Consider the following 25924-nt stretch of genomic DNA (forward strand, 5'->3'; position numbering starts at 1 on the left):
AATTGCAATACCAACAAATAAATAGAAATTGGAAAAAGAAATAAAATTGTGGAGTAGGAGTAGTAAATTAGTAATGATGGAAAATGCAATATCCTTATTTCACATGCGTCAGCCTCATCTCTATGCTACACCTTATCTTCCATATTCAAATTCTAGTGATAATATGTGGATAATATTTATTTTATTAATTTATTATTCTCGCAAGAATGTTGGAATTGAGACGCTATAAATACATCCTTTTGTCCACTGATTCATAATCTCGTTGAACATTTTCCATGGAACAATAGCCAGAATGAGGTACGGGCTGCTATTACTCTTCAATACCACCAAGTTGATTCATTGTCTTGTCATAATCCCATTTCTTGAAATAGTAGTATTCGAGTTTTTCTCAGGTTTTTGGAGTGTGGAGGTGAGAAATGTCAGGATCTTGATGATGGTTCTTGAGCTTTTTAAAATTAAGCAAAAGGGGTTTTTTTTTTGTTGTTGTTGGTGGTGGTAGTGGTGTGATTGTGTGTAAGCTAGACTGCTAGAGAGAGAGAGAAGCTAAGCCGAGTAAATTGGAGTGTGTGTGTGTTTGTGTGTTTCTTGATTATTTGGGGCTGAAGGTGAAAAACACAGGATCTTGTTAGATTCTTGATTACTCAATCAAATTGCTACAAGGTCAGGATCTTGATGGATTCTTCATCTTTTTGTAAATTAAGCAAAAGGTTTTTTTTTTGTTGGTGTGTGTGTGTGTGGCAGAGTGAATCATTCAGTGTGTGTGACATTTAAGAATGTGGTTAGTTTCTTGATTGCTCAATCAGAATGTATTTAGAATTGAAATCAACTACTACAAGAATTAGAATTGTTTGAAATTTCAATTATATGGTTTGAAGTCGAATGTAGTCACAAATTCATCTTCTTCGATAGATCACACTTTCTTGTTTTTTTCTTGAAACAATGAAGAGATTTGAAGGCAATAGTATCATGCTATGTTGTACTACTACTCACTATCTCATGAGCTTCTACAATTGCATTTCATGTTATGATCCGTGTTTTTGCTAGTTCGTCTTCGTCTCACTTATTAGCTATGATCCCATAAGGAGCTTTGGATATGCAAAAATACTTATTTGTTTCATTTTGCCTCTCTGCATTGTTCAAATAGTGTAATCTATCTTGCTCATGTCTTGATATCTAGTCATATTTGAATTGTTGAATTTGGCTTAAATTGCATCCAAGTAGTACCTGTTCGAACCCTGAAGAGTTAGTTCTCGTGTTCTCATCAACGTTTCTTTAGTTTTCATGCGCTTGTTACGAACTTGTTGTCCTTCATCAAAAAATGATATTGGTTGTGCTGTTGTCGATTTGATTTGCAGGAAAACTGGAATCTTTGTGCTGTTGTCGATTTTGTGAATGTGTGACGAGAAGGGATTAACTTCCTAATCATCGAGAAACCATGGGCTACGTTGATAAGTTTGAGATAGGCAGCACAAAACAAGGCAGCAATTTAGACAAACAAGTTGAAGAGCTTCCCACAAATGTAATCTTTTAGTAAAGATTCTTGAAAAGTTGTTATGTTTTGAAAAGTTTGTGATAAATATCGTTGTTTTTTGTTTCTTTGAATTGCAGGATAGGTCTCTTGACGAGAAACTGCAGCTGCGGCCAATGCCAGGATCGACTCCTTGCACCATCTGCTCGAGTGGGGAGAGCTGTAAGATTGTCCGTTCGAGGACCAAATTGATGAACATCTTGTTGGAACGAGGGAAGCCGCAGGAAGTCCAGTCGATCTTCAACAATTTGATTCAGAGAGGGCATAAGCCGTCTCTAGTGACCTACACCACACTCCTAGCCTCGTTGACTGTTCAGAAACGCTTCGGTCACATACATTCAATAATCTCCGAGGTGCAGAGGAATGGGATGGAGCCGGACCCGGTGTTCTTCAACGCTGTGGTCAATGCATTCTCTGAATCCGGGGACATGGATGGAGCTATGAGAACGTTGTCGATGATGAAGGAACGCGGGATCAAGCCAACAACGAGCACGTACAATACGCTGATCAAAGGGTATGGGATTGCAGGGAAACCCGATGAATCTTTAAAGATAATGGAGCTCATGTCGAGGGAAGCAAACACGAAGCCCAACGTGAGGACTTATAACGTCCTTGTTAGGGCGTGGTGCAACAGGAACAACGTGGAGGAGGCTTGGGGTGTAGTGTCGAAGATGGTGGCCTCGGGTGTACAGCCCGATGCAGTGACTTACAACACGTTGGTGAAGGGCTATGTTCAGAACAAGCAAACGGGTAAGGCGGAAGACGTGATCATGGAGATGCAGAGGAATAATGTGCAGCCGAATGATAGAACTTGCGGCATCATAATATCCGGTTATTGCAAAGAGGGACGAGTGAACGAGGCGCTGAGATTCGTGTACAAGATGAAGGGCTTTGGTGTACGCCCTAACCTCATCGTTTTCAACTCACTGATCAAAGGGTTCCTCGACATATCGGATAGGAACAGTGTGGATGAGGTGGGGTGGCTTAACGGCCTTTGCATTTGTTCGTTTTTGTGCTATTGAACTTATAAAGAACCCGATTCTTGATTTTGTTAGGTTCTGACGTTGATGGAGGAGTTCGGAGTGAAGCCGGACGTGATCACGTTTAGCACGATCATGAACGCGTGGAGTGCTGCGGGCTACATGATCAAGTGCAGGGAGATTTTCGACGACATGGTGGAAGCTGGGATCAAACCCGACGCCCACGCTTATAGCATTCTTGCTAAAGGCTACGTACGGGCCAAGGAGCCGGAGAAGGCCGAGGAGCTCTTGGACGCCATGAAAACATCTGGTGTTCGTCCTAACGTAGTCATCTTCACCACGGTCATCAGCGGGTGGTGCAGCAGTGGCTCGATGGACTCTGCGAAGAGGGTACTCGGGAAGATGATCGAGTCTGGGATCCCTCCAAATTTGAAGACATTCGAGACCCTAATAGGCGGATATGCCGAGAACAAGAAGCCGTGGAAGGCCGAGCAGGTGCTCGGCCTCATGGAGGAGGGATTCAACGTTCGTCCCGAGAGAAGCACTGTCCAGCTCGTGGCTGAGGCGTGGCGCTCCATCGGGCTCTCCAAGGAGGCGAACAGAGTGAGAGCGTCATCGAGGAAGACGACCACAACCTCAACGTCGCATCCACCACCACCACCACCGCAGGCGGAACAAGAGACGCCGTCCACGGCTCAAGAAAGCTTGGAGATGTTCTGTCAGAAAGAAGCAACTCCAAACTCTTCCGTGGCGAGGCTGCAGATACCGAGCGTGGTTCTGAGCGATCAGAAGGGCCCGACCAAGCGGGGCCGGAGGATGGTGCTGAGGGAAGCTGAGCCCTCCTTGTCCGAGGCGAGGGCTGTGAGTCTTACTTGTAGATATGGAGAACGAGGCGCTCCCGTGGCCAGCCAGAGGCGGCAGGTGTTTGCGTACGGGCAGTTTGCTCCTGCGTGCACGCTCCTCCTGCTGAACTGAATGACGACGACGACGTCGGTTCAAGCGGAGGAGGCGCTGCTCCGGCTGAAGATGGATGCATAGGCAAAGTTTAACTGACTATTGTACATAACAAAAGGGGTGGCATTTGATGATCTTTTTGTTAACAAATGGTTTGTATTGGTTGTGCAGCAAACACTTATAAGCCTCTTCATTTTTTGAAAGTTGTGGAAAAATGCTCAGACGTGTCAAATATTATAAAGTGTTGCTAATTACTGTCGAATTTAATTAGTACTCCCTTTTTAGCATAAAATGTGATATTGTATTTCATCAATTAAAATATTTTTAAAAATTACAAAATATTGTCAGAAGTGGGATTTGAACCCACGCCCTCGTAAGAGGACCAGAACTTGAGTCTGGCGCCTTAGACCACTCGGCCATCCTGACTTATGTTACATAATTATTCATTTTACAGTATATTTTGTAGCAGCATTTAATCTACTCCTCAAGATTGAATCTAAATTAAATAATCAGAATTTTATTTATAGCCTTTTGACTGAGGAATTCGACAAACTACAAACAACGAAGAAAAAAATAATAAATGACTACAGTATTGGGATAATATAAAAAACAATTACGCATATCAACATTACATTTCATTCCTTGAAAGAAAGAGATTATGAAATTTACAAAGACAATACAAAATATAACAAAAGATGAGATTACAAAATATTAACATACAGCAAATAAAATCTATGAAGAATAAAAGCTGAAACGATATCTCAGCATCCTCCCGGCAACGCCAATTGCCTTCATTGCACGCGGGCCGCAGCCCCGGCTGATCTATCTCCCGAGCCCTCTCGTCTGGCGCGTGTTGTATGACTTGCAGTGGGGGCATTTGTGCGCCACGACGTGATACTTCACCTCAGAGTTGCGCCCACAGTCATTGCACAGAATCCATACCTGCAATCAGAAAGCAGAATCAACAGCCGCGTACATAAACAGGATCCGAATGAATGAACGAATGGCGGCATATGCAGGCGGGGGTTGGTGGAGAGTTACCATCTTGTTTTCACAATACGGTGGCATGGGTGTGGCTGCAATCTCTAAGTCGAACTTCTCCCACACTTTCGACATGTCGCACACGGACTTCGAGCAAATCGGGCAAGCGTACCTGCTCGGAAGATAAGGTCGTTAAGTTCAACGTTGAATGTGTAGAGAAAGAGAGAGAGAAAGAGAAAGGGAGAGAAGTTACTGATAGTGCTCCTGCATCTCTTCTAAACACGCCTTGTGAATGGTATGCCCACATGGCAAAGCAATGACGTCATTTCTCGACTCAAACAGATACTGCATGCGAGGGATGCTTGGGTTCAGTCGGGGCTGGACTGAAAAAAAAAGACGACAACAAGAAGAGAGGGACATGTGTTCTAACCTCAAAGCAAACGGGACAATCCTGGTGCATTGCCCTCTCCACACATGGATGGCTGGTTTTCAGAAGCGCGGAGTAACAGCAACCTGCATACGAGAGAGAGGGAGATGAGAAACGAGAAAGCACTCGTTTATCAGATCCAATCAAGGGTGCTAAAGAAGCAAAGACTAACCGCATTTGTTGCAGTGGAAGAAATTCTTGGAGCCCCCAATCCTGCAACATCAGGAATTATCAGCAAGCATATTAGCTAAAATGTACATATTGAAATGTGTTAACAATTCATCTTTATTGACATAGATATACGAGGATCGCTCTGGCCGTATAAATCCTGTTGTTAATAAGAGAAGGCCGAGGGCATACCTGCAAATGCCGCAACCATTGCAGTGGTACTGCTCTTTAGAAGTCTGCAAATGGGAAAGAAACGATCAGCCATCAAATTTTGAAATTTCAAAATCACCAAATCTTTCACAAAGTTGTATTATTGTATACAACAAAATGTCGTGCATTCATACTTACATCGTCATCAAAGAGCTTACAAACTCCACAGAAGTATCTTCCCATGCATACACCACAGTTTTGACAAACTTGTTGAACCTGAGAAATACCGCCAAAGCAACCATTTTAGAGGATGCTGGGAGCATAATAAATCATTGAGCACAATGAGGCTATATATATTTATATAAATCAAGTTTGAAATTAGTATAGACACTAACCTCTTGTTCAGTGTCACAAAGTGAACATATGACCTGAAAATCAAAATAAAATGCAAATTTTCAGAAAATAAGCGCACAAGAATCAGAAGGCTCTGAGCAAAAGACGGAAAGCTAATCCTTTAGTGGTAATATAGCAACAGATATAGTCAGATACACGGGAACTGAAAAAGATCCAAGAAGCATCCTACCTTCACAACGGAGTGGCGAGGGATATCATGTCTGAGCTTCTGTTCGATGCTAATACTGTTCTGTTCACAAAGAAATAGAAAAATCAGGATTTATTTCGTAAATCCATGGTAGTTGGCCTCAAACAAGTAACTTGAAAAGCATTTTTATAAATGAATGAATGCCTCAAATTACCTTTGCATCATTATGACAGTGACGGCAACTGAAGATCTCATTACAGCATGGAGCTCTAATGCGACACCTCCGACGATAGTGAGGACATCTGTCAACCAAGAGTCAAGTGTTAGCACGAAATCGTACTACACAGTATATCACCTAGCAATGCTAGCATACAAAGCTTCCATACCCATATTGCATGTACCCTTTATCCAATCTTTCAGTACCAGCAACCTTTCCCGGGGTCATCAACTCTTTATCCAGACCATGTTCTTCGTGGGAACACTGCAACTCCGACTCATGAACCTTTTTCCTGAACCTAGTTCCATTCTCTTCAGCCGCTGCATTTTCTGAGATTTTTGGTTCGGTACATGCTGTGCCGCAATATTCAACGGCCACAGACGCCATTCTATCGTATAACTAACTAGCAGCTGATAAATGAATAAAGCACCTGCATTCAAAGAAAGATTTAAGAGCCTAAGCCTACTTATCCTATCTAATCTAGTCGCCCGCCAGACGGGCGAAAACCTCAAGATCATGCAGCTTCTGTTGCACGTTTGCGCCATAGCAACAGAATCAGCAACAATAAAATCCAACTAAGGTCGAACAGCTCCAATCATGAAACCTCGCATGGAGGAGAAATTCCTGAAAACAAGTATGTTTACAAAACAAATATCATGCAGCATTCTGGAACTTCAAATCTTCGAGCTCGGTATAGTGTCAGTTTCTGGAAATTTCCATCCTAACAGAGAGTGCAATGACGGATCGCTCAAACCTATTGTCAAAGCAGTAGAAAAATGAATCATGCCCCTTTTAAAGTCAAAAGAAGAAAAAGGTTCAAGTCTGAGAGATTGCAGGGATGAGTGTGTTATCATTGCCCTCGAGAGGACAGACCCACCTCCACTGGGTTCGTGATACTTCTCCTCCCAAACATGTTGATATTTTGATCAACTACTCACTTGTAAATAGAACTAAATGCAAAACTATCCCCATAAGTCGGAAAATTACCATAACCTATTCAAAGAGATGTAGCGCTCCAAGTAGGTAAACATTAGCTCCAGTCAGTCACATGTAACTGTTAGGAAACTTAGGGACTTTATGGATGGGTTCTAGAGATGCGTGTAATTTCCATTTCCGATCAATAGATAACAAAAAGTGGCTAATCACTTAAAGGATTTTATCTGTAAAACGACGTAAGTATAATACAATGGTGACAGCAGCAACGAGATGCAGCTCGACCGGAAGTAAATCTCAACCCGAATAGTAATGGAAACCCCTATACACTCTGTTACCTTGTGCTAACACCCTGGTGGAGACATCCTACACGTTTCTTTCCTAGTACTATAATCAAATACCCCGAGATCTAAATCAAGCTAAAACCACCCTCTGCCAGACTAATTGCTATAGAAGTTCCAGTGTTATACCATAATTTCCGGCAACTGCATAATTCGAGTAATATAACATCAAAGTGATATAAATTTCCATATAACCTTATCCCTTCAAGGAAGTGGTGGTAACAAAACTGTCTAAACTCTCTTAGATGGACAAAATTGAGAGAAAACTAGCTCCTCCTCAACATTGCACAGAAGAACAAGGGGCAATCTAGATGATCCATCAACATGCTAATTCTCTAATCTTCCATCAGCACAACACAACACAAAGATAACAATGATCAGAGAGCAGGGATGGTCTCATACCAGAAAGCAAAGCAAAAAAATACCAAAGCTGAAGATCTAAAGCCAGTGTTTCACATTCACAGACTAATTTGCAACTAAAAATGCACACATATCAAGGCTTAAAGCACAATATCTTAAATCCACGGTGATCACAAAGTGCCAAACTAACACCAATTCTAACACAAACATCATTTCACTTTCTCCTATCCCTAACCATCACATTCAATCATAAAAACCATATATATAAGGAGTAATTGAAACAAACACGCACACACACACACAAATCAATATCATGCTTCATCATACCTATAATAAGCTAATCAAGCGCAGAATAAAACTACACAATAACAAACACTTTAAAACTAACTTTCTGAAACAACGACCTCAAAATTGGCGATCTACTTCGCAATCAGCTCGTCGTGATCAGATCGATCTGCCTTCAACTTCAAATGCGCACCGCAGAAGCATATACCTAATACGAGAGAGAGAGAAAAGCAGAGTAGAGCGAGAAACGCACAAATCAACGATGTATGGATTCAATCCTGGAAAAAATCAGATTTTATTGATAAAAGAAATGATTGGGATGTGAGTTTGAAGGTTGCGTGGCGCTCATACAACGAATGGAGACAAATAAATGGGTGATTGGATTGAAAGCGCCACCACGCACAGTCATACACAGCTGAAAGAAAAGTTGAAAAATAAAATATTGAAAAATAAAAGGTTGCTTTCTGAATTTTCTCTCTTTTATTTTTCTAGATAGTTCGATTTAGGAAGATGAAATTTCAATAATGTGTTCATATAGAAAGTCCCCTAAAAACGCGTGGTTATGAAATTTCAATATGTGATCAATAATTTCTAACTTAGTATTATACGTTTGATGCGGTTTTGAGATTGGGTGCCTAACTCCCACCGTCCATGCTATCCGCATTTTTATTTTAGGTCCTACACTTAAAGATTTAAGTAATTAATATTATTAATTTGTATTTTAAGGTGGTGTTCGTTTTCAAAGATAAAATAATACCGAGATATAATCTATGATTAACTTGTGAGATTATTTTAGTCATATAGGGCAGCTTACTAGTTATAATTAATTATTTCATGATTATTCGTCTAGGATTGAGTTGTGTGATTGAATTTCTTGAACTAAACACATTACAAATTTCATTCCGGGAAATAATCTTGTAAACTGAACACCCCCTGAGTATATCAAGAGAACACTTAATTGATCAAAATATTTTTAATTAAATACTTTAATTATTATTTAAAGTATAAATAATACAAATAGTGTAAGACGAGTCAAAGCAAAAAAAAATGCGGAGTAACGTTGAACGAAGATATTGATCTAATTTTTATGGATTAATATTCAAAATGGATCTCGGACATTTGTTAAAAGGAAATTTGATTCTATATATGATATGTGTTAGTTTTTTTTTCTTCCAAATAATAGTATATTTTAATTTATATTAAACAAGTTTATAAAAATTTAATGGTCAACTGCGTATAAAGTTCGGCCGAAAGTTTTTAAGATTTTTTCAAATTTTGTATTATGAAATGCAATTTTGTTTAGTATGCAGATTACGCCGAATAATTTTCTTACACGTCTCCAATTATTAGATCAATGGTTGGATAAGGATTAGATATGAGAAATGAGGAGTAATTATTGTGATTCATTTTTATTGGAAACAAAAAAGATATCCTATTTGAGTGTAATGTCGAGGAATGATTATTGTGATTCATTTTTATTGGAAACAAAAAATATATCCTATTTTAGTTTAATATTTCTATCCACTGAATTAACGCATACGTGCATGAAATTTGACTCTATTTGGGTTGGGCCACGTGTGTCACAAAGCGAGAATTGGGCTCAATTCATGTATCATTGGTAGTGACTAGTGAGTCATCATTTATTTGATTGAATCCAAAATAATGGAAATGCAACTTAATGTCATAAACGATTGAACCCTAAATTTTATCTATGAAAAAGAAAGGAAAACAATAAACAATGCTCTAGTTTAACTAGGATGAATTAAGTTTTTAAGCTAATGTAAAGTGTCAGTGATGTGTTTTTGTTTTGTGTTTGAGGGACAAACTTATAATTATATTCATATTAATACCAGTTCTTTATTTTGCAGTTTAATTTTTTTTATTTTCGTACCTTTTTATATCTATTAATGATCATATAAAATAGTTATTATATTAATGATTAATTAACCACCAATTTAAGTATAAAACAAAATATTAAAATAGTTGGAAGGGTCCATCAACTAATTTGAGTCTCATGAATAGTTGGAATTAATTGTTTGAGGTGTTGTTCATTAATTAAGAGATTGCTCTTAGTATAGAGCACCATGATGATGCTCTAAGTGGCTTTGTATTTGATGGTGTCATGATAGAATAAGATTGTCTAAATGTGTAGAGTTAGGTTACAAAGAGTATAAAATGCACACTCTCCGTCCTCTAAGAATATATTCTTTGATTGGACACATATTTTAATGTATAATTGGTAAAATAAGATATAGATAAGAAAAAAAGTAATTAAGGTATTGTTACTGGAGAATGAGTCTCGTCCCATTACTTGAGAAATAAGTCTATATATATTCTTTGGGATAGTCTAAAAAGGAAAGAATACATATTCTTATGGGACGAATAAGGGACGAAGAGAGTATAATATTTTGATCACTTTTAATTTTCAATATTTGGGTATTCGATTGGTACTGAGTATTCGAATTAAAAATGGATTAAGTATTGAATCCTATATAATATTTTTATAATATTTTGGGATCAAATACCTAATTTTTCAGATCGGATATCCCCGTACACAAGCTAACTGTTATTCACTATTACTATTACGTCAATCTTAATCTATTCATCCATGAAAACCCTTGAAAAAAAAAAATTTAATAAAAAAAAACTACTACTAACATTTAATCGGTTTAGTTATAAAATAAAAAGCTCAAGGTCGACTTCTCCATTTTATGTGTTTGTGGTGATGTGGTGTTTACTTAAAAATGTTATTAGAGCATCCACGTTGGTATGAAAAAAGTTGTCCGTCCGTCCTTGCCAGCGGCAGGGCGATGCTCTTAAATAAGAGCATGTCTGTGCCGCTGAGCAGGCTGACGTGGTGGCACGCGATTCAACAGGCAATTTGGTTTTTTTTTTTTTAATTTTTTTTAAAAATTCGATTTTAATTTTAAAAATCATTTAAAAAAAATATTTTCACACTTCTTAATAAATTATATCCGTTTTCTACACACTTTTAATTTATTTTTCAATTTTTTTCCCAAAATTCACATTTTAATTATGTATTTTTATTTTTTACGATTTTAATTATGTAATTTTTATTTTTTAGGATTTAATTATGTAATTTTATATTTCAATATATTTTTATATTGTAGAAATATTTTTAGTAATTGAAGTATTTAAATTGAATAATTGAATAGTGAGACCATTTAGCTTGTTCTTGCGGAAGAGCACGGATGTGGGTGTGTGCTCTTGCCTAAGGATAAAGAGTAAAAGTGGGTCCGGGCCCATAACTATGCTCTTATTTAAGAGCACGGATGGGGATGCTCTTAGTACTCCTCATTTTAATTTTTAACATATCAAACGATTAAATAAATTTGACAATTTACCCTTAAAATAGATGAAAAACATAAACTTAGTGGGCCAAATTGGAAATAATGAAAACTACAGGGGCCGGTTTCTAGTAAAGAACAATAACACTGCATGGCATCCTCATACTCTTCGTCTCCATTTCTGAAACCTCTCTCTATACACATTATATAACATCACTGTGTTTATACGCAGCAACGATACACACACACACACATATATATTTATATAAATACATACAGATACGGAACCCTATCTATTATACCTCTCATTTCGGTTTTTTTTTGTTGCTGTTGTCAATTCGGAACCCTGATTTTGCGTTAGCTCAGCCTTTTCTGGAATTGCATTTGAGAATCTGTTGGAAGCTTTGGATAAAGGAAGTTGAGAATCGACACAAGGTCTTTCGCACTCTGAAATCTAATTACTTGATTCAAGTTTCGTCGATTAATTTGGTGATTGTCTTATTTGTTTATTGTTGCTGTTTGAATCTACTCTCTGGTGATTGTGTTTTTTTTTTTTTTTTCTTTAATGAGCAGTAATTTTGTAGCTTTTGAAGCTCTAGTAGTCACGGTGTTCATCGGCGATTGCTGCATCCGAGCTCAGGATTTGGATCAAATTCGAGAAATTGTGTTTCATCGGGCTGGAAATGGTTGGGGGTGGGAATAGAAGGGATGACTCGTCGTTTACTGTGAGCAACACCAATGTATTTGCGGCTCTGGAGAGTTTGAGGAAGAAGAAGAAGTCTGACAAAGAGAAGGGGGGAAGGGCCACGTCGAAAGCTGCTGGGGCGGAGAAGCCGGTGTTCTGGGCTCCGGCACCTTTGACGGCGAAGTCGTGGGCGGATGTCGACGATGAGGATGATGACGACTACTACGCCACCACTGCTCCTCCACAGGCAATGTGGGGTGGTTCGGGTTTGAATGTGCCTGAAGAGGGTCATAAATCTGATGTTGTGGAGGTATACATAGTGAAGATTGTGCGCATCATGCATTCGTGTGTTATTTTTTGGATTTATCTTAGTATTGATAGGTAGAAGGTCCCTAGTTCTCTAGTGCTTGATTTATCTTATTTGGATATGCTTCTGATTGTGAGCATGTATGATGATAGTGGATTCATCATTTTTTAATTCTTGCTTTGGAGATTCCATGGAGATGAAAGTGTTTAGCACATGTGCTTTGTTACACTGGCTATTTGTGATGGAGTTCTCTTTTAAGTCGTGATTTGCATCGTATGCAATATCCGTCGTGAATGTAAGTACATTTTAGTCGATTTGACTTTGTTCTGTCTTGCTAAGTGTAGCTAAATTAATTCATAGTCCCTTTTCTCATCATTTATGTGAAACAACTGTCAGTGTAATTTGATGTAATTCTGTGTCATATATGGTTTGGTTGAATTGCTTGCAGAAACAATCATTGAACTGCAGCTCAGAGTGTCTGTAATTTGGGTGTTAATGTGCCATGTTATTTATTTGTATGAATGACAATATGCGAGCTTCCACTTGTTATTTAATGTTGCTACAACTGGAAATTTGTGTTTTGTCATGGATCTAAAGTATGATGTCTGTACTGCAAAATCAACAATCTAGTTTTCTGGTAATTGTGCTTTCATTCTAAAAAAAGGAAAATTTTCCTAATGTTTGATCAAAATATAGAAGTTCATGGCTCAAAATGTTATGTGCTTTGCTGAACCATTGAACTTCTGAAATTGGGGTTTTGGAATCAAATACGTAATTCCAGAGGCATCATACATCTGATCTCGAATCTGTGTATGCTCTTAGCATCATACATAATTCCAGAGGCATTAGTTGCTGCTAGAGTTTGTCGCTTGCCTGCATGTTTATATACCTATTGTTGAGTCCATTGACTGTTTGAGTTTGCTGTGCTGTTCATTGATAGACATGTATTCCTCTAATTAATGTAATGTTTTTGCTTTTGTTCATGGATACGGGGTTTGTTGGAGAAGGTGCAGACCGTGCAGTACTATATGTATTGTTTCAATAGTGAAATTGAACAATAGCTAGTTGACTTATCTTGATTGTAACCCTTCTTCAGGCCGTTCTTATGATCTTCCTTTCCAGTTTCCACTATCACCGGCCAAGTATTTTATTGAACCTGTTTAAGTGACTCTACATATCTGTCTCTCTCCCCTCCCCATGATTGATAGGACAGTTCTTAGTTCTTACACAACATCTTTTTCTGCCCTGACCAATAGAGATTCTGATGGTTTATGACGCATGCTGAAATATACATCTGAGAATGGAATTATTTTGAAGATTTCTTGCCGCTAATGAATTAACACATTTATAAATCTTGTGCATTGGAAATGAGTGAGTTGCATATTTTACACATAATAGCTAATTCACCTATTGCAGGAAAGTGAAAGTGAGGATGAACTTCTTGACGAAGGCGACGATGATGTGGAAGATGGGCATGACCAGGAATCTGAGATTGAAGAACAGCCTGAGCCACTGGTTACGAAGCCTGCAGAAACTTCATCAGCACCTAAAGAGACTGAAAGACAGCTTTCTAAAAAAGAGAGAAGGAAAATGGAGCTAGCTGAGCTAGAGGCGATTTTAGCTGATTTTGGTGTGAACCCCAAAGAGAAAGCTGAAGATGAGGCATCATCTGGTAACTTTCTCTCTTGAGAATCAATCGTTCTATTATAATTTTGGAAAAGTCATAGAAAAAGCAGTTTGATTATTTTCTTGTTCTGTTGACGTCCTTTTCTTGTGCTATTGATAAGATGGATAAAAATATCTGTGCTTTTATTGTGCAGATGTTACGAAAGAGCAGAAAGAAGAACAATCAAACGGGAATGCTGATAAGAAGGATAATCCCCCTGCTGAGTCCAAAACTGCAAAAAAGAAGAAAAAGAAGGCCACCAAAGAGGTGAAGGAGCCTCAGGACCAGTTCAGTAGCTCGGATGTTCCCAGTGGACAAGAGGAGACTGCTGGAACCGAGCAGGTGGAAGAAGACGCCTCTGCTGTTGACATGAAAGAAAGGCTGAAGAGGGTAGCCTCTTCCAAGAAAAAGAAATCAAATAAGGAGATGGATGCTGCTGCAAGAGCCGCTGCTGTGGAAGCTGCTGCTAGGAGTAAAAGACTCGCTGCTGCCAAGAAGAAAGAGAAGAACCATTACAACCAGCAGCCAATCCGGTAAGATATATATATAGATCACTGAATCTACATAGAGATGGAAATGCGATTTTATTGCTCACGAATAAACTTGGAGCCCCTCCCCCTGAGTCCCTCTTGTTCATGATCGAAGAACTTTGATATGACGCATACATGACCCCAGATATGATGATTTTGGTTATTGAACTCGTTTCAGAGTGGCACTGTTTCCTAATCCTAGAGAAATTTTTAGTAACATATTAGTACTTGTCATGTATCTACTTCTTTTGGGAATCTGATGGCTGTTCTTGTGCTTCATTCGGTTATTCATCTTTCGTCTCTCTTGCTCGTTGAAAACCGAAGCCTTGCACCTAATTTTATGATATAGATGGTTTGATCTGTGCTGTTGGCAACTCTGGAATTCATGTATCCTTTTTAGGCCTTGTTTCATAATCATTAATCAATCCTTTTTGCTATGAACAAAATATGCCAAATTCTGAAATGGGATTTGGGCAATATAAGATACTGATTCCTCTATTTTTAAAATTTGATTCATCACATTTCTCTCTTATCATTTATTAGTGATCCATTTTTTTATTTTGATATCATTTTTCTTATGATTAATATATCAATAAAATTAGATTTATTTTACAAAGCTTTATATACATTGTTGTATATAGACAATCGTGTAATGCGATAATATATATATAGATCTATGTATGTATTATTGCTATAAATTAAATATTGTGTCCAATATATTATATATATACACTAAATTTTTTTTTTTTAAAATTAAGAAAGTATTGTGTATATATAAATACATAATAATAACAAGTAAATAGTACTAGTACTATAATATTGCATTAGATGATCATCCATAAGAGTATATAAATTTTGTAAAATAAGGCAATTTTGTTGATATAATAATGTTAAGAAAAAAGAAATTCAAATAAAAAATAGATGCATTGAATAAATAATAGTAAGAGAAAATTAAGATAAATCAATAAAAAAAAATTAAAGAGAAGAGAGAATGAGATGAAGTTAAATAAGTGAGATGAGAGATGAATAAATTACTATGTAAATGTGTTAAAATAATTCTTCATGAAAGAAATGTTCGAAAATAGTAACAACATACCTCAAACATGATTATGCCTTGTAATATTTCACTAACAAATATCACCATTACTCATAGACTATTTTTTGGTAGTTCACTCCCTCAATATATTATTCTCTTTCAATTAGTCATTAGCATTAATATATTAATATATCAAAATATTTCAATTAGTCACTAGCATTAATATATCAATATATGAAAATATTTTAGTCTTATTACCGTGATCAATCACCATCTTCACTCATAATTCGTTTTTAATTATCATTATTACTATTTATAAGAAAAATATATTCCACCAATTACTCGTATTATAAATACATCACAAGTCATATTTTTAATCCCAATTGAAATCATAAAAAAAAAAAAGACAAATGACTTCATAAACGGAAAACGTCAAATTCTACTTTCGAATAGAATTAATTAAATACTAATAATAATAATAATATTATAAATTAAAATAAATCCTCCGTCTTATTTTAATTCTCTATTTCTTCGATCCTTCTTCACTCTGATTCCAGAATTCTCACTTTAATTCTTCCCCAATTTGCTGCGATTACTTTCGATTTTCCGATTCAACTTCAGGTGATCACCGATCGTAGCAGTTCGTTCCCCGCGCTCTCAACCTAAGGTGAGAATTCTTCTCCATTCGTCGCATGCGAGCTCGTGATTGCACACTGCAGCTATTGTTTCAAGCTGTGAATCGTAATTCGTTTGTTTCGTTATCTTATTCATCGCAATTTTTTCAAGCCTATGATCATGCAGTTTCTTGCCTGAATCTTGCTTTGTCGCATCGTCGACGTGATTGTGTAAATGGATGGATTGAATTTGGCGTTTATTTTCTGCTGAGAAGCGATGGAAATTCGAAATTAAGAGAGAGTAATGAATTCAGCGCGTTATTTAATGAGTTGCATGCTAATCTAGGGGACTGGTTTTGCTGTTGCTTAAATTCTTGATCAACAAATGAATTGATTGTAATTTGATTAGATGATTGTCGAATCTATGTTATTGATTGTGAAGTTTCTTCTTAAGAGTGAGTCATAAATATTATTGAAGCAATTTTACTTCAGCTTTTCATAATTACAATTTTCCTATTTGTATTTCAAATAGGAAACAGTTTTCTTTTGTCCTTCTGTTTATGCAGCCAATCTCTTTTACTTTTGTATTGTTTTGTGTGCAAAGAGTGAGAACTGATGTGAGAACAAATGAAAACGTTTCCAGTTGTCTTTCTTGCTTTGTTCAGTGTTTTAGGGAACTGTTGGGAGAGTAAGTGCTTTATTACTCGGTGCTACTCATGATTATTAAAACCAGAAAGAATTGGATATGTATTTCTGGTTTTGATTTATGGGAATGAATTGAAATTGAAATTGAAATGAAACCCAACCTTCAAGTATATTTTTTCTACAATCGCTCAGTATGTGTAGGATCAAGCCTGTCGTTTGTAGATCAGAACTTGGTTGGCGTTATTGAACTCATTTTCTTGAATATGTTCACATAATGCTCCTCATGAATCCGCTTAGCCTTGAGCAAACGTGCCATGGTGTAAAAATAGTTGTATTGAGACCATCATAGCTTCTTGTTAGTTGTTATGTCTGCATTTTGCTACATAATGGTTGTGTTTAGAGATATCACCATGCTTATATAGTTAAATGTTTATTCGTAATGCTAGAATACTTTCACCATTCTCACAATTCTCACTATCTCAGAGTTGCAGCAATGAAGACAGGGTCTTCTTTAAATCCTAACGCAGCAGCCTACGTGCCACTCTTTAAAAGAGGTGCTGCTGATGTAAAAAAAGAATTCGGTTTACATCAAGAGTTTAACAGCGAGGATGAGGTTGGACAATTTGGCTATCGTCATGCAAATACACAGCACCAAAATGTTATTCAACGTCATTCCCAGATTGCTGGTGCCCCCCAAATTGCTGAATATCCGAAATTGAAAGATAATTACCGTAATGAATTTGTTGCTTCAACGTCACAATACCCGGAGAAGCCAAGCATTGATGAAGACTCTGACATCGACCTGATGTACATGCAAATGAACTTTCCTGAAATATCATTGGAGTCTATTTCTGACGTCTATCAAGTCAGCGGATGTGATTTATATTCTGCAATCGACATGCTACACCATCTTGAGGTATTATTGCCAGAATTTTCAGTTTATTATTTAAGCTTTGAAACGTTGCTTCCACTTTCTGAGAATTCTATTTCCCTATTGAAATGAGGTTTCAAGTGCATTTTTTATTGTATTCTTCATTATCATGCTGCAAAATGGCTGATTGGGCTTTTATATTCGGATGCAAAACAACTTCTAAGATGCATCCACATCCCTTTTCTTATCATTTTGTCGTACAATTAGGCTGAAATCTTATGTCTAGTCTTGCTCAATATCAGTGAAGTTTCCACATTCATATCAAGTTTTTCAATTGACTCTGTATGGTTGGTACTTTGACTAGGATGCATCTCCCTTTTTTACATGGTTTGGATTCTCACAACATTTGCATTCGATCACGTTTTAGCTGCATCGATGTTAAGATTTTGGATTTGATAATTTAAAGGGTCTGATCATTTTGGATTTTGTTTTGCATTTTACAGATGTTTCCTGATGATTCATCAGATAAGCTTCCTGATACACTGGACATAGGCGACATACCTGACTCTGCACCGGTCAAAGCACCACTGGAAGCAAAGAATGCAGCAACTGGAGCTTCAACATCTGCCTCGTCCAACATTCCTGCTAAGACCTAATCTGCACACTTATTCTGAATTTAGCAGTTTTATGGGCCTTCTTTTTCTTTTTCTATTTTGGAATGTGGCTATGAATTTCTGAATCGGCAAATATCCATTTTTCTTCTTTTTCTAAGCTGGAGATTTCGTGTGTGCATACGTCGTGTTTGTACAAATTGACTACGTTGTTTCTGTTTTGGATCTGGGAACGCAAATTGTATCATATAAACATTGATGTTCTTGTTCAAACAGATTTTGTTTCTGATGAGGTTTGAATCCATGTTTTCAGTCCAAGGCTTTTGCCCTTATGCAAAAATTTGTGTCATGCTGTCTGACTGGTCTTGCAAACACGACATGTTGAAGTCGTGTTTACAGTATAAGTCAGACAGTTTGACACAAGACTACCTCTTTGGTATGGAAGTTTAGGAAATAAATTTATCTTTTTTTCTTAATAATAGATATATTAATGATAATAGCGACTTTTGGCTTGAATTGTAAGTCTCCAACACATTTATTTTGTCACACAGATTTGATTATAAAACATGCTTTCTTAGTTTCTCGTCTCTGCCACAAATTAGTATGGATTAAAATGACGAATCGAGACTTTTAAGTCGGGACGAAGTGAGTAATAAATTTATGGATGTGGGATCTTAATGCCAAATTATTGGAGCTTCCTTCAAATGCGGCGGTACAAGACAAAATATTGTTTATTAGTATTTTTTTTAATATTCATTTTCATCCATTTAGTACATTTATACATCTGATATAACCATAATAACTAACAAATCACCTCAACCCCCTCAAGAAAAAAAAAACAGAGGGGGATTCCATTTTTTTCAATTCTGAAAACTTGCCTGTCCTCCTATTCATAATCCAGAATCTGCAAGTTTTCTTGTTTATAGAATTCATTGAACCCTTGAAGATTTTCTTGAAGATTCAAGAGATTTGCATGAAATAATATAAGAACAAACAGAATAAAGAGAAAGAGAGGGAGAAATGGGGTTGGATTATTATGAAATTCTGACATTGGAGAGGGGTGCAACAGAGGATGATCTGAAGAAGGCCTACAGAAAACTGGCTATGAGATGGCATCCAGACAAGAATCCCAACGACAAAGACGAAGCCGAGGCCATGTTCAAGCAAATCTCTGAAGCCTACGAAGTCTCTCTCTCTTTCACGAAGTTTGGTCAAATTCTGGCTGAATTTTCAATATTTCTCATCTCTAAAACCACATTGTTTCATTAAAATAAGTAAAAGTTTTCTTTCTATTCCTTTATTTTCATTTCCTGTTCTCATTTCCATAAACCAATGTTGTTTGAAAACCACCAAAATACATTGTTTTGTACATGGATGAGAGATGACTAAGGAAAACTAAAATTTGGTTATTCAAATAGATAGATGTTAATGAAATGGGAAATGAATTTATTTGATCAAAATATCAAGATTTAGTGCTACTACTTCTATCAGGTGTTGAGTGTGTTCTCTTTAAGTTACAACCAAAAGTTGAAATTCATTCATAAGTTTATTTGATCAAGATTTAGTTCTACTGTCATCAAATCTAAAAGCAATATACATGGTATTTTTCAGGTGTTGAGTGATCCTGAGAAAAGGCAAGTGTATGATCAGTACGGCGAAGAGGGCCTCAAGCATGGGCCGGCGACCGGGTCAGCCGGGAACCCGGACAAGTTCAACCCCAGAAATGCAGAGGACATATTTGCAGAGTTCTTTGGAAGCAGCCCCTTTGGGTACGGAGATGGGCTCAAGAAACCACCACCTGTGGAGAGCGTGTTGCCGTGCGACCTTCAAGAGCTCTACACTGGATCTACTCGGAAGATGAAGATCTCTAGACAAGTCGTTGATCCCAACGGGTAAGCATTTTTAGGCCTATAACTGCTGTTTGGGATCATTTCTTGGCCCAATGCAACTAATTTTCATAATTTCTTGGTCTTACCTCATAAGCTATAGTTTTGGATCATTCCCTGGCCTATTCCAACCACTTTTGATCATCTCTTATCTTAATTGAACTAACTTCTCTGACTAATGCAACTAGTTTTATAGTAGTATCATTTCATGTCTTAATGCAACTAGTTTTGAATCATTTCTTGAGCTGTGCTTGGATCATTTCTTGGCCTAATGCAATTAGTTTTGATCATTCCTTGGCTTAATGCAACTATCTATGTTTTTGGGACTAATGAAACATATTCAAATCATCAGTTTTTTAAAAATCATTACTTGTCCTAATAAACAATTTTGGATCAGTTCTTGGCCTATTTCTTGCCCTATGGAAGCAGTTTTGAATCCCTTCTTGATCTAATGCAACTATCTTTGAATCAATTCTTGTCTTAGTGCATCTAGCATTGATAGTGTTGATCATTTCTTGGCCTAATGCAACATATTTGAATCATCAATTTTGGTACATTTCTTGTCCTAATAAACAATTTGGATCTGTTCTTGGACAATTTAGGCGAATGAGGACAGAATCAGAGATACTGACCATTGAGGTTCAGCCAGGTTGGAGGAAAGGAACAAAGATCACATTTCCAGACAAAGGCAACCAGCAGATGAACCAGCTGCCCGCGGACCTCGTCTTCGTGATCGACGAGAAGCCCCACAACGTCTTCAGCCGTGACGGCAACGACCTGATGATAGGCCACTGCGTCACCCTGGCCGAGGCCATCGGGGGGACCACAGTGGTGCTGACCACCGTGGACGGCCGGACCCTGTCCGTCCCAGTGGCCTGCATCGTCAGCCCCGGATACGAGCACGTGGTGGAGGGAGAGGGCATGCCCATAGCTCGGGGTCCGAGCAACAGGGGTGATCTCAAGATCAAGTTCGAGGTCAAGTTTCCCACCAAGTTGTCGACCGAGCAACGGGAGGCGCTAAAGCGCGTGCTTGGAGGATGATCGCAGTTTGTAAATTCGTGTAACAGTGAAGTTTAGTGCTTTTCATCATTTTTTCATATATATAAACATAAATTTTAAAGATCGTTGATCACACTATTAATAGGCCAATCCACGCACATAATGTTTATGTTAATTGGGGGTTGATGTGTTTGTAAAATTCCTGTGACAGTGTAATTTAGTGTTTGTCTTTGATTTCAGTTTATGTGGAGATAGGCAAACAAGAAAGTGATATGTTTGTTTTGAACTTGAAAAGGGAGCATATGAAATCGAGTTAAGTATGGAAAAAGTTTGAATAAAAGAAATGAAATTAATTGCAATATGACACTATCATTGAAAGACTAAAGTTCAAATTTACACTAGCAAGACTATATTTTAGAAATGGGTAATAATCATTCAAATCACGAAATTTGATCAATCCCTAAACTAAATTGACCTTACTTCCAAGTTCCATCCATAGCCACATAAATTTCATTTACTACCCTTTATTTTATATTACAAATAAGTTTTTTTCTAAAAAAAATAAATTTTCACATTTTTTGTTATTTTCTTTTAATTGTTGGGAGAATAATCTCTTTGCATTTACTAAATAAGAATCAATATATCAATAATATTTTATTCAAAAGTGCCAAACAAATACTAACAAATAGTAGTATACTCAAACTAATGTGATAGTACGAAGAAGATTAATCTATTACACTCCATTTGGAGCCTATATATATTAACCACCATGTATTTTATTGAGTTTCGAAAAATGTAGACACTTTATATATTCAAAATTCGATTAAATTTCGAAGCTCTAAAGGATTAAAAGAAATGAAGTGCAGTGTTATGTATAACACTCGGCTCGGCTAGATAAAAACTTATTCGAACTCTGATTCTATTGATATTCTAACAAGCTTAAAAATAATCTTTTAAGGCTCTCTAAACAATATGACAAATCTGATATTAGTCTTTCTATTACATAGCCATCATTTTCTTTGAATCTTTTATCTCACACACACTGCTTAAATGAGGAATCCAAACAATAATTCTGGATATCATCATACCTGCAGTTTTTTCATAGAGTGTTGCCGTTTCGCAGGTTGGCAGTTGTGTCGGTCAGGGTGGTCAAAACGGTCTCGCCAACTTCGGCTTTGCAAAGTGGGCACGATGCGTTGATCTTGAGCCATTTATCCACGCAGTCTTTGTGGAACAGATGGGAACAGGGCAACTCGCGGAGTTCATCATTGTTTACGTACTTGGCTAAGCAAATGCAGCAGGACTGGATAGCAGAATAGCATGTTAGATTCTGAACGAGACGATCCATGTTTACCAATCATGTAAGACGTAAAATAAGGTGACAAGCATCTAGCAAAAACCATGTTTTCTCAAGATGGCAACTGATAATCAGATTTGGTGACAGAAAAGAAAAGAAGTAGCTCAAGAATTGATATCGAATACAGTTGTACTCTCTTTGTCCCAAGCTAAGTGATTCGTATTCCTTCTTGGGACGTCCAGTTAAGTGATAGTACATTTCATCTTTTGGCAAAAATTGACCATTTAATCTCACCTACTTTATTCTAACTCAACTTAACTCACTGAACATCAATTTCATAATTCACAAGCCCAAAGAGATGCATGATAAACAACCGACTTTGCTAGTTAAGAAGAGATGAGTGAGGCTTACTGCATCTTCTCCAGATACTGCTCGCTCTTTCTCTGTTCCAGCAGCCACGATCCCACCTTCACTCTCCTTGTCATTGCCGTTCTTAACTTTCTTTACTTTGAACTTATAAACCGGGAGAGAATTTATCGAATCTTGAGTGGCTCCTCTATTATGCGAAAAATCTTCTCTGAAGCCTAGGACTGATATTATACAAGGGAGGCAGCAGCAGATTGTAGTGCACAAAATAAAAGGCATTGCATATCCAATACAGCTAAAGGCTAGGAATACTATACACAACCTGTAAATAAAGATATAGGGAAAAATAAGTAACTATACACAAGTTGTGTAACAGCTAATGTTAACTAATTTAACACTGCGTGGAAGTGTGTGGACAGAAAAGTGAGCGACGGATTATATTAATCACCATGCATGGAACGAAGAAGATTCGAATAGATTGAGCAAATTATGATTCAAAAGCTATAGGCAGGTGGAATTTTGCATTACCTGTACAAATTGGTGGCTTCAGCAGACGATGAGCGCCCTCCAAAAATCCATACATTTCCAACAACAAACCAAACAGCAAAAAAGCAATCCAAACTCATCTTGAAATACTCAACAAATACCTTAAGCCTGCAAGGAGGAAAAAAACACGCTTTATACATTGCATGTATAATGATTGATGGCCCGAATGATAATTAACTATTTCTACTTCATCAACCTTACTATAGTAGTACTATATTAATACACATGCATACAAGACTCCTAGCATTCACTGACAACATCCCAACATCCACGACTAATGGTAATTCTTGGTCACAACTCTTAGGCTACAATAATTTCTAATCGTTAATTTAGAGGTGCATACATCCTGGAAAAGAGACTCCTTGCTTTAACAAGAAAAGTTGGGTGATCACTCCATCTATCCAGTTTGAAAGAGCAATTTTAGCAGTTTGCACGTAGAGTAATCTCCAGTAAGCATACTAAACAATTTTCAAGCATAGTTCGTGTAAGTCCTTTATTTACCATTTCGTGCATAACCAAAAACAACTTTGAGAATATAAAGAATCCCTAAATCTATAATCCAATACCGATCTACCGGCAACGTTAAACAAGAAAGAAGCTGAAAAAGAATATATTGTAAAACCCTAAGCAGCTACTGGCATAAGAAATCACAAAAGCACGTGTCAAAGGGAGTATATTTCGAAAAATACAATAGCATCAGTTAATCTCAGAGGCAGATCAACCAAAAGCAAATTCTCCAGTAGTAAATTACAACATGACTATGAAAAGTTGCAAATATATCCACTACCTTCGAACAGAGACTTTGCAATACCATTCACTCCACAACGATTACGCTACAGAGTTAATCAAACTCTAATCTCCTTACATCTAGAACGAATCAGAGCTTAAGTAGAAAAGACAGTGTCAGTACCTTGGATTTGGTACCCCGTTACTCTGGCTGCCTCTGGTTGTTGTACTAGTTGTACGGCGGTCCTCCCCTTCCACGGCTCTCCTACTCGTCGGACCAGCATTATTGTTTCCCTGAGAAGGATCCACACGACTCTGAGATGCATCTAGTTCAGAAACCTGGTTTCGATATCTAAATCGCCAATATAGAAGGGGAAGTATTGAAACACATCCAGATGCATAACCAATAATCCATGCTCTCAAAGGAGCACGGGGCTTCTCATGCTTTGATAAAGCTAAGACAATTATAGCAGCGATAATTTGGCTGAGTGTCAACACTAACTCCACCGATATCCACAAGCCAGAATTTAGTGGACTTCTTTGGCGGCCTCGACTATTTCCTCTTCGGATGAGAGACGAGTTTCTTGAAATAGGTCCACCAGAGAAGAGCTGAGGTTGTTGATTTACAGGAACTCTTGAACTAGTAGATGGCTGATCTTCACTTTGATGCCACTCCAAGCCACTCGACTGCCTTTCATGTGATAAACTGGACGAAGCATTGCTGGTACCAGCAATATCTATAACATGTTCACTACCATTACGTGTATCTGCACGCTCCATCAACAAAGGGACTTTGCTTGTTTGGCTCTTACGATGAAGTCCCTGAATGGGAAAAGCCATCCGATTCCACTGACCAGACACCACACAGAGAACACATGGGACGAGAGACTAGTATTCAGGCTCCCCCAAAATTCCAAATAGTGCAGTAGGCTTAAATCCTAATCCTCCCAAGTTTCACAACTTCAACCAGATTACACAATCCCAGCATCCTGTTGAAGGTACATAAAGCAAGAACTTCATAACCAGCTTGCTCGTTTTCTCGCATTTAAAAAATCATGCATGTTTAACCAAATTCCACAAGATTGATAACCAAAATACTAAAAATCTCAGCATTCACATTCCATCCTCGTCCAATTTAAGGCTAATAACTAACCCCTATATATGCGACTCTAACATCGGTTCAAGTCCTCGGAAATCAATACTCCAAACAACACATTAGCAAATAGCATAGCAAAACCTTAATTTAACTTGCAAATGAAATCATAGACAAATCAAACACATAAAACACACAATTTTTCTATAACAACTAAAAAGAAGTTAATCATATCACCAATTTTATCCATATATCACTGCAGAAACATACACTATATCAGAATGATTGACGAAAAAAAAAAGTGATTATAGTCAAACAACAAAAACCTAATTAATTCTCGACCCCAGAAATACAATTCCATTATTTCCATCAGCTCTAGATCGTTGACCATCTCCCAGAACAATTTCGCAATTTTCCCCCACAGCAAAAAAAAAATTTAAAAACCAACAAAATAATTCTACTACTTCCTCATCAAACCAAAATTGCACGCGATTGAGATGAGGAAAAACCAAAAAATAAAATAAAAAAATTAATAAAATCAACTACCTAAAATAAATCGTGAATTTCCGCAGCTAAAATGGTAATTTATCTGAACAAATCAAAATGAAAAAAGGAAAATTGCTGACCGAATAACGAATGACTGAGGGAAAGGGTAATCAAATGAAGTTTTCTGCGGATGAAAGCTTTGAATCGTTTTGTTTTTTTTTATTCACTTTTTTTTTCAAAATATTTTATTAACTCTTTTTTCCCTCTTTATATATAAATTTATATTTTTTTTCGTGGATAATGACGTGGGCAAGAATGGCAGACTGGGCTTCGAATATTCGATATATACGATCATAATAATATAATCTCGATTTAAATGTTTATATA

The 25924-nt window shown here is 37.2% G+C and overlaps 6 protein-coding genes and 1 non-coding gene across 12 annotated transcripts; 4 read left to right on the plus strand and 3 right to left on the minus strand.

The window, feature by feature from the left end:
- The first annotated feature begins 150 nt into the window (after window positions 1-150).
- On the plus strand, window positions 151-3724 carry LOC125188353 (uncharacterized). Of its 2 annotated transcripts, none has more exons than XM_048085140.2 (4): window positions 151-297; window positions 1356-1519; window positions 1609-2502; window positions 2584-3724. In XM_048085140.2, the coding sequence occupies exons 2-4, from the start codon at window positions 1436-1438 to the stop codon at window positions 3481-3483; spliced, it is 1878 nt and encodes a 625-aa protein (XP_047941097.1). In that variant the 5' UTR covers window positions 151-297; window positions 1356-1435; the 3' UTR covers window positions 3484-3724. The 2 variants fall into 2 exon arrangements, with proteins under 2 accessions (XP_047941097.1, XP_088915870.1); XM_089059744.1 differs by lacking the exon at window positions 151-297 and adding an exon at window positions 386-409.
- Window positions 3725-3804: 80 nt separating this feature from the next.
- Window positions 3805-3888, minus strand: TRNAL-CAA (transfer RNA leucine (anticodon CAA)). The gene has a single exon. It is a non-coding gene; the product is annotated as a tRNA-Leu (tRNA).
- Window positions 3889-4075: 187 nt separating this feature from the next.
- LOC125188354 (putative E3 ubiquitin-protein ligase RZFP34) lies at window positions 4076-8278 on the minus strand. Of its 3 annotated transcripts, none has more exons than XM_048085144.2 (12): window positions 7985-8278; window positions 6116-6376; window positions 5944-6031; window positions 5772-5831; window positions 5584-5616; window positions 5387-5464; window positions 5231-5274; window positions 5043-5083; window positions 4874-4956; window positions 4697-4788; window positions 4504-4615; window positions 4076-4404 (listed from the first exon to the last, which is right to left on the minus strand). In XM_048085144.2, the coding sequence occupies exons 2-12, from the start codon at window positions 6331-6333 to the stop codon at window positions 4285-4287; spliced, it is 969 nt and encodes a 322-aa protein (XP_047941101.1). In that variant the 5' UTR covers window positions 6334-6376; window positions 7985-8278; the 3' UTR covers window positions 4076-4284. The 3 variants fall into 3 exon arrangements, with proteins under 3 accessions (XP_047941101.1, XP_047941098.1, XP_088915871.1); XM_048085141.2 differs by having other exon boundaries at window positions 6116-6700; window positions 7985-8276; XM_089059745.1 differs by having other exon boundaries at window positions 6116-6700; window positions 7969-8276.
- Window positions 8279-11358: 3080 nt separating this feature from the next.
- On the plus strand, window positions 11359-14721 carry LOC125187645 (uncharacterized). The gene is made up of 4 exons (XM_048084274.2): window positions 11359-11608; window positions 11747-12168; window positions 13582-13837; window positions 13986-14721. The coding sequence occupies exons 2-4, from the start codon at window positions 11857-11859 to the stop codon at window positions 14366-14368; spliced, it is 951 nt and encodes a 316-aa protein (XP_047940231.1). The 5' UTR covers window positions 11359-11608; window positions 11747-11856; the 3' UTR covers window positions 14369-14721.
- Window positions 14722-15910: 1189 nt separating this feature from the next.
- Window positions 15911-18430, plus strand: LOC125187945 (polyadenylate-binding protein-interacting protein 6). Its single transcript, XM_048084628.1, has 3 exons — window positions 15911-16064; window positions 17140-17572; window positions 18031-18430. Exons 2-3 carry the CDS (start codon window positions 17150-17152, stop codon window positions 18181-18183), a joined length of 576 nt encoding a protein of 191 aa, XP_047940585.1. The 5' UTR covers window positions 15911-16064; window positions 17140-17149; the 3' UTR covers window positions 18184-18430.
- Window positions 18431-18567: 137 nt separating this feature from the next.
- On the plus strand, window positions 18568-21309 carry LOC125187944 (DNAJ heat shock family protein). The gene is made up of 3 exons (XM_048084627.2): window positions 18568-19323; window positions 19750-20030; window positions 20627-21309. The coding sequence occupies exons 1-3, from the start codon at window positions 19159-19161 to the stop codon at window positions 21063-21065; spliced, it is 885 nt and encodes a 294-aa protein (XP_047940584.1). The 5' UTR covers window positions 18568-19158; the 3' UTR covers window positions 21066-21309.
- A 605-nt stretch (window positions 21310-21914) lies between these two features.
- Window positions 21915-25780, minus strand: LOC125187943 (E3 ubiquitin-protein ligase At1g63170-like). 3 transcript variants are annotated; one of them, XM_048084624.2, is made up of 5 exons: window positions 25678-25780; window positions 24143-24947; window positions 23215-23340; window positions 22732-23008; window positions 21915-22326 (listed from the first exon to the last, which is right to left on the minus strand). In XM_048084624.2, exons 2-5 carry the CDS (start codon window positions 24796-24798, stop codon window positions 22123-22125), a joined length of 1263 nt encoding a protein of 420 aa, XP_047940581.1. In that variant the 5' UTR covers window positions 24799-24947; window positions 25678-25780; the 3' UTR covers window positions 21915-22122. The 3 variants fall into 3 exon arrangements, with proteins under 3 accessions (XP_047940581.1, XP_047940582.1, XP_047940583.1); XM_048084625.2 differs by having other exon boundaries at window positions 25598-25753; XM_048084626.2 differs by lacking the exon at window positions 25678-25780 and adding an exon at window positions 25378-25525.
- Between the last annotated feature and the right edge of the window lie 144 nt (window positions 25781-25924).

The sequence above is a fragment of the Salvia hispanica genome, chromosome 5 (assembly GCF_029641045.1).
Source record: "Salvia hispanica isolate PSC_SH4W2 chromosome 5, Shi_PSC_v1, whole genome shotgun sequence".
Taxonomy (NCBI): domain Eukaryota; kingdom Viridiplantae; phylum Streptophyta; class Magnoliopsida; order Lamiales; family Lamiaceae; genus Salvia; species Salvia hispanica.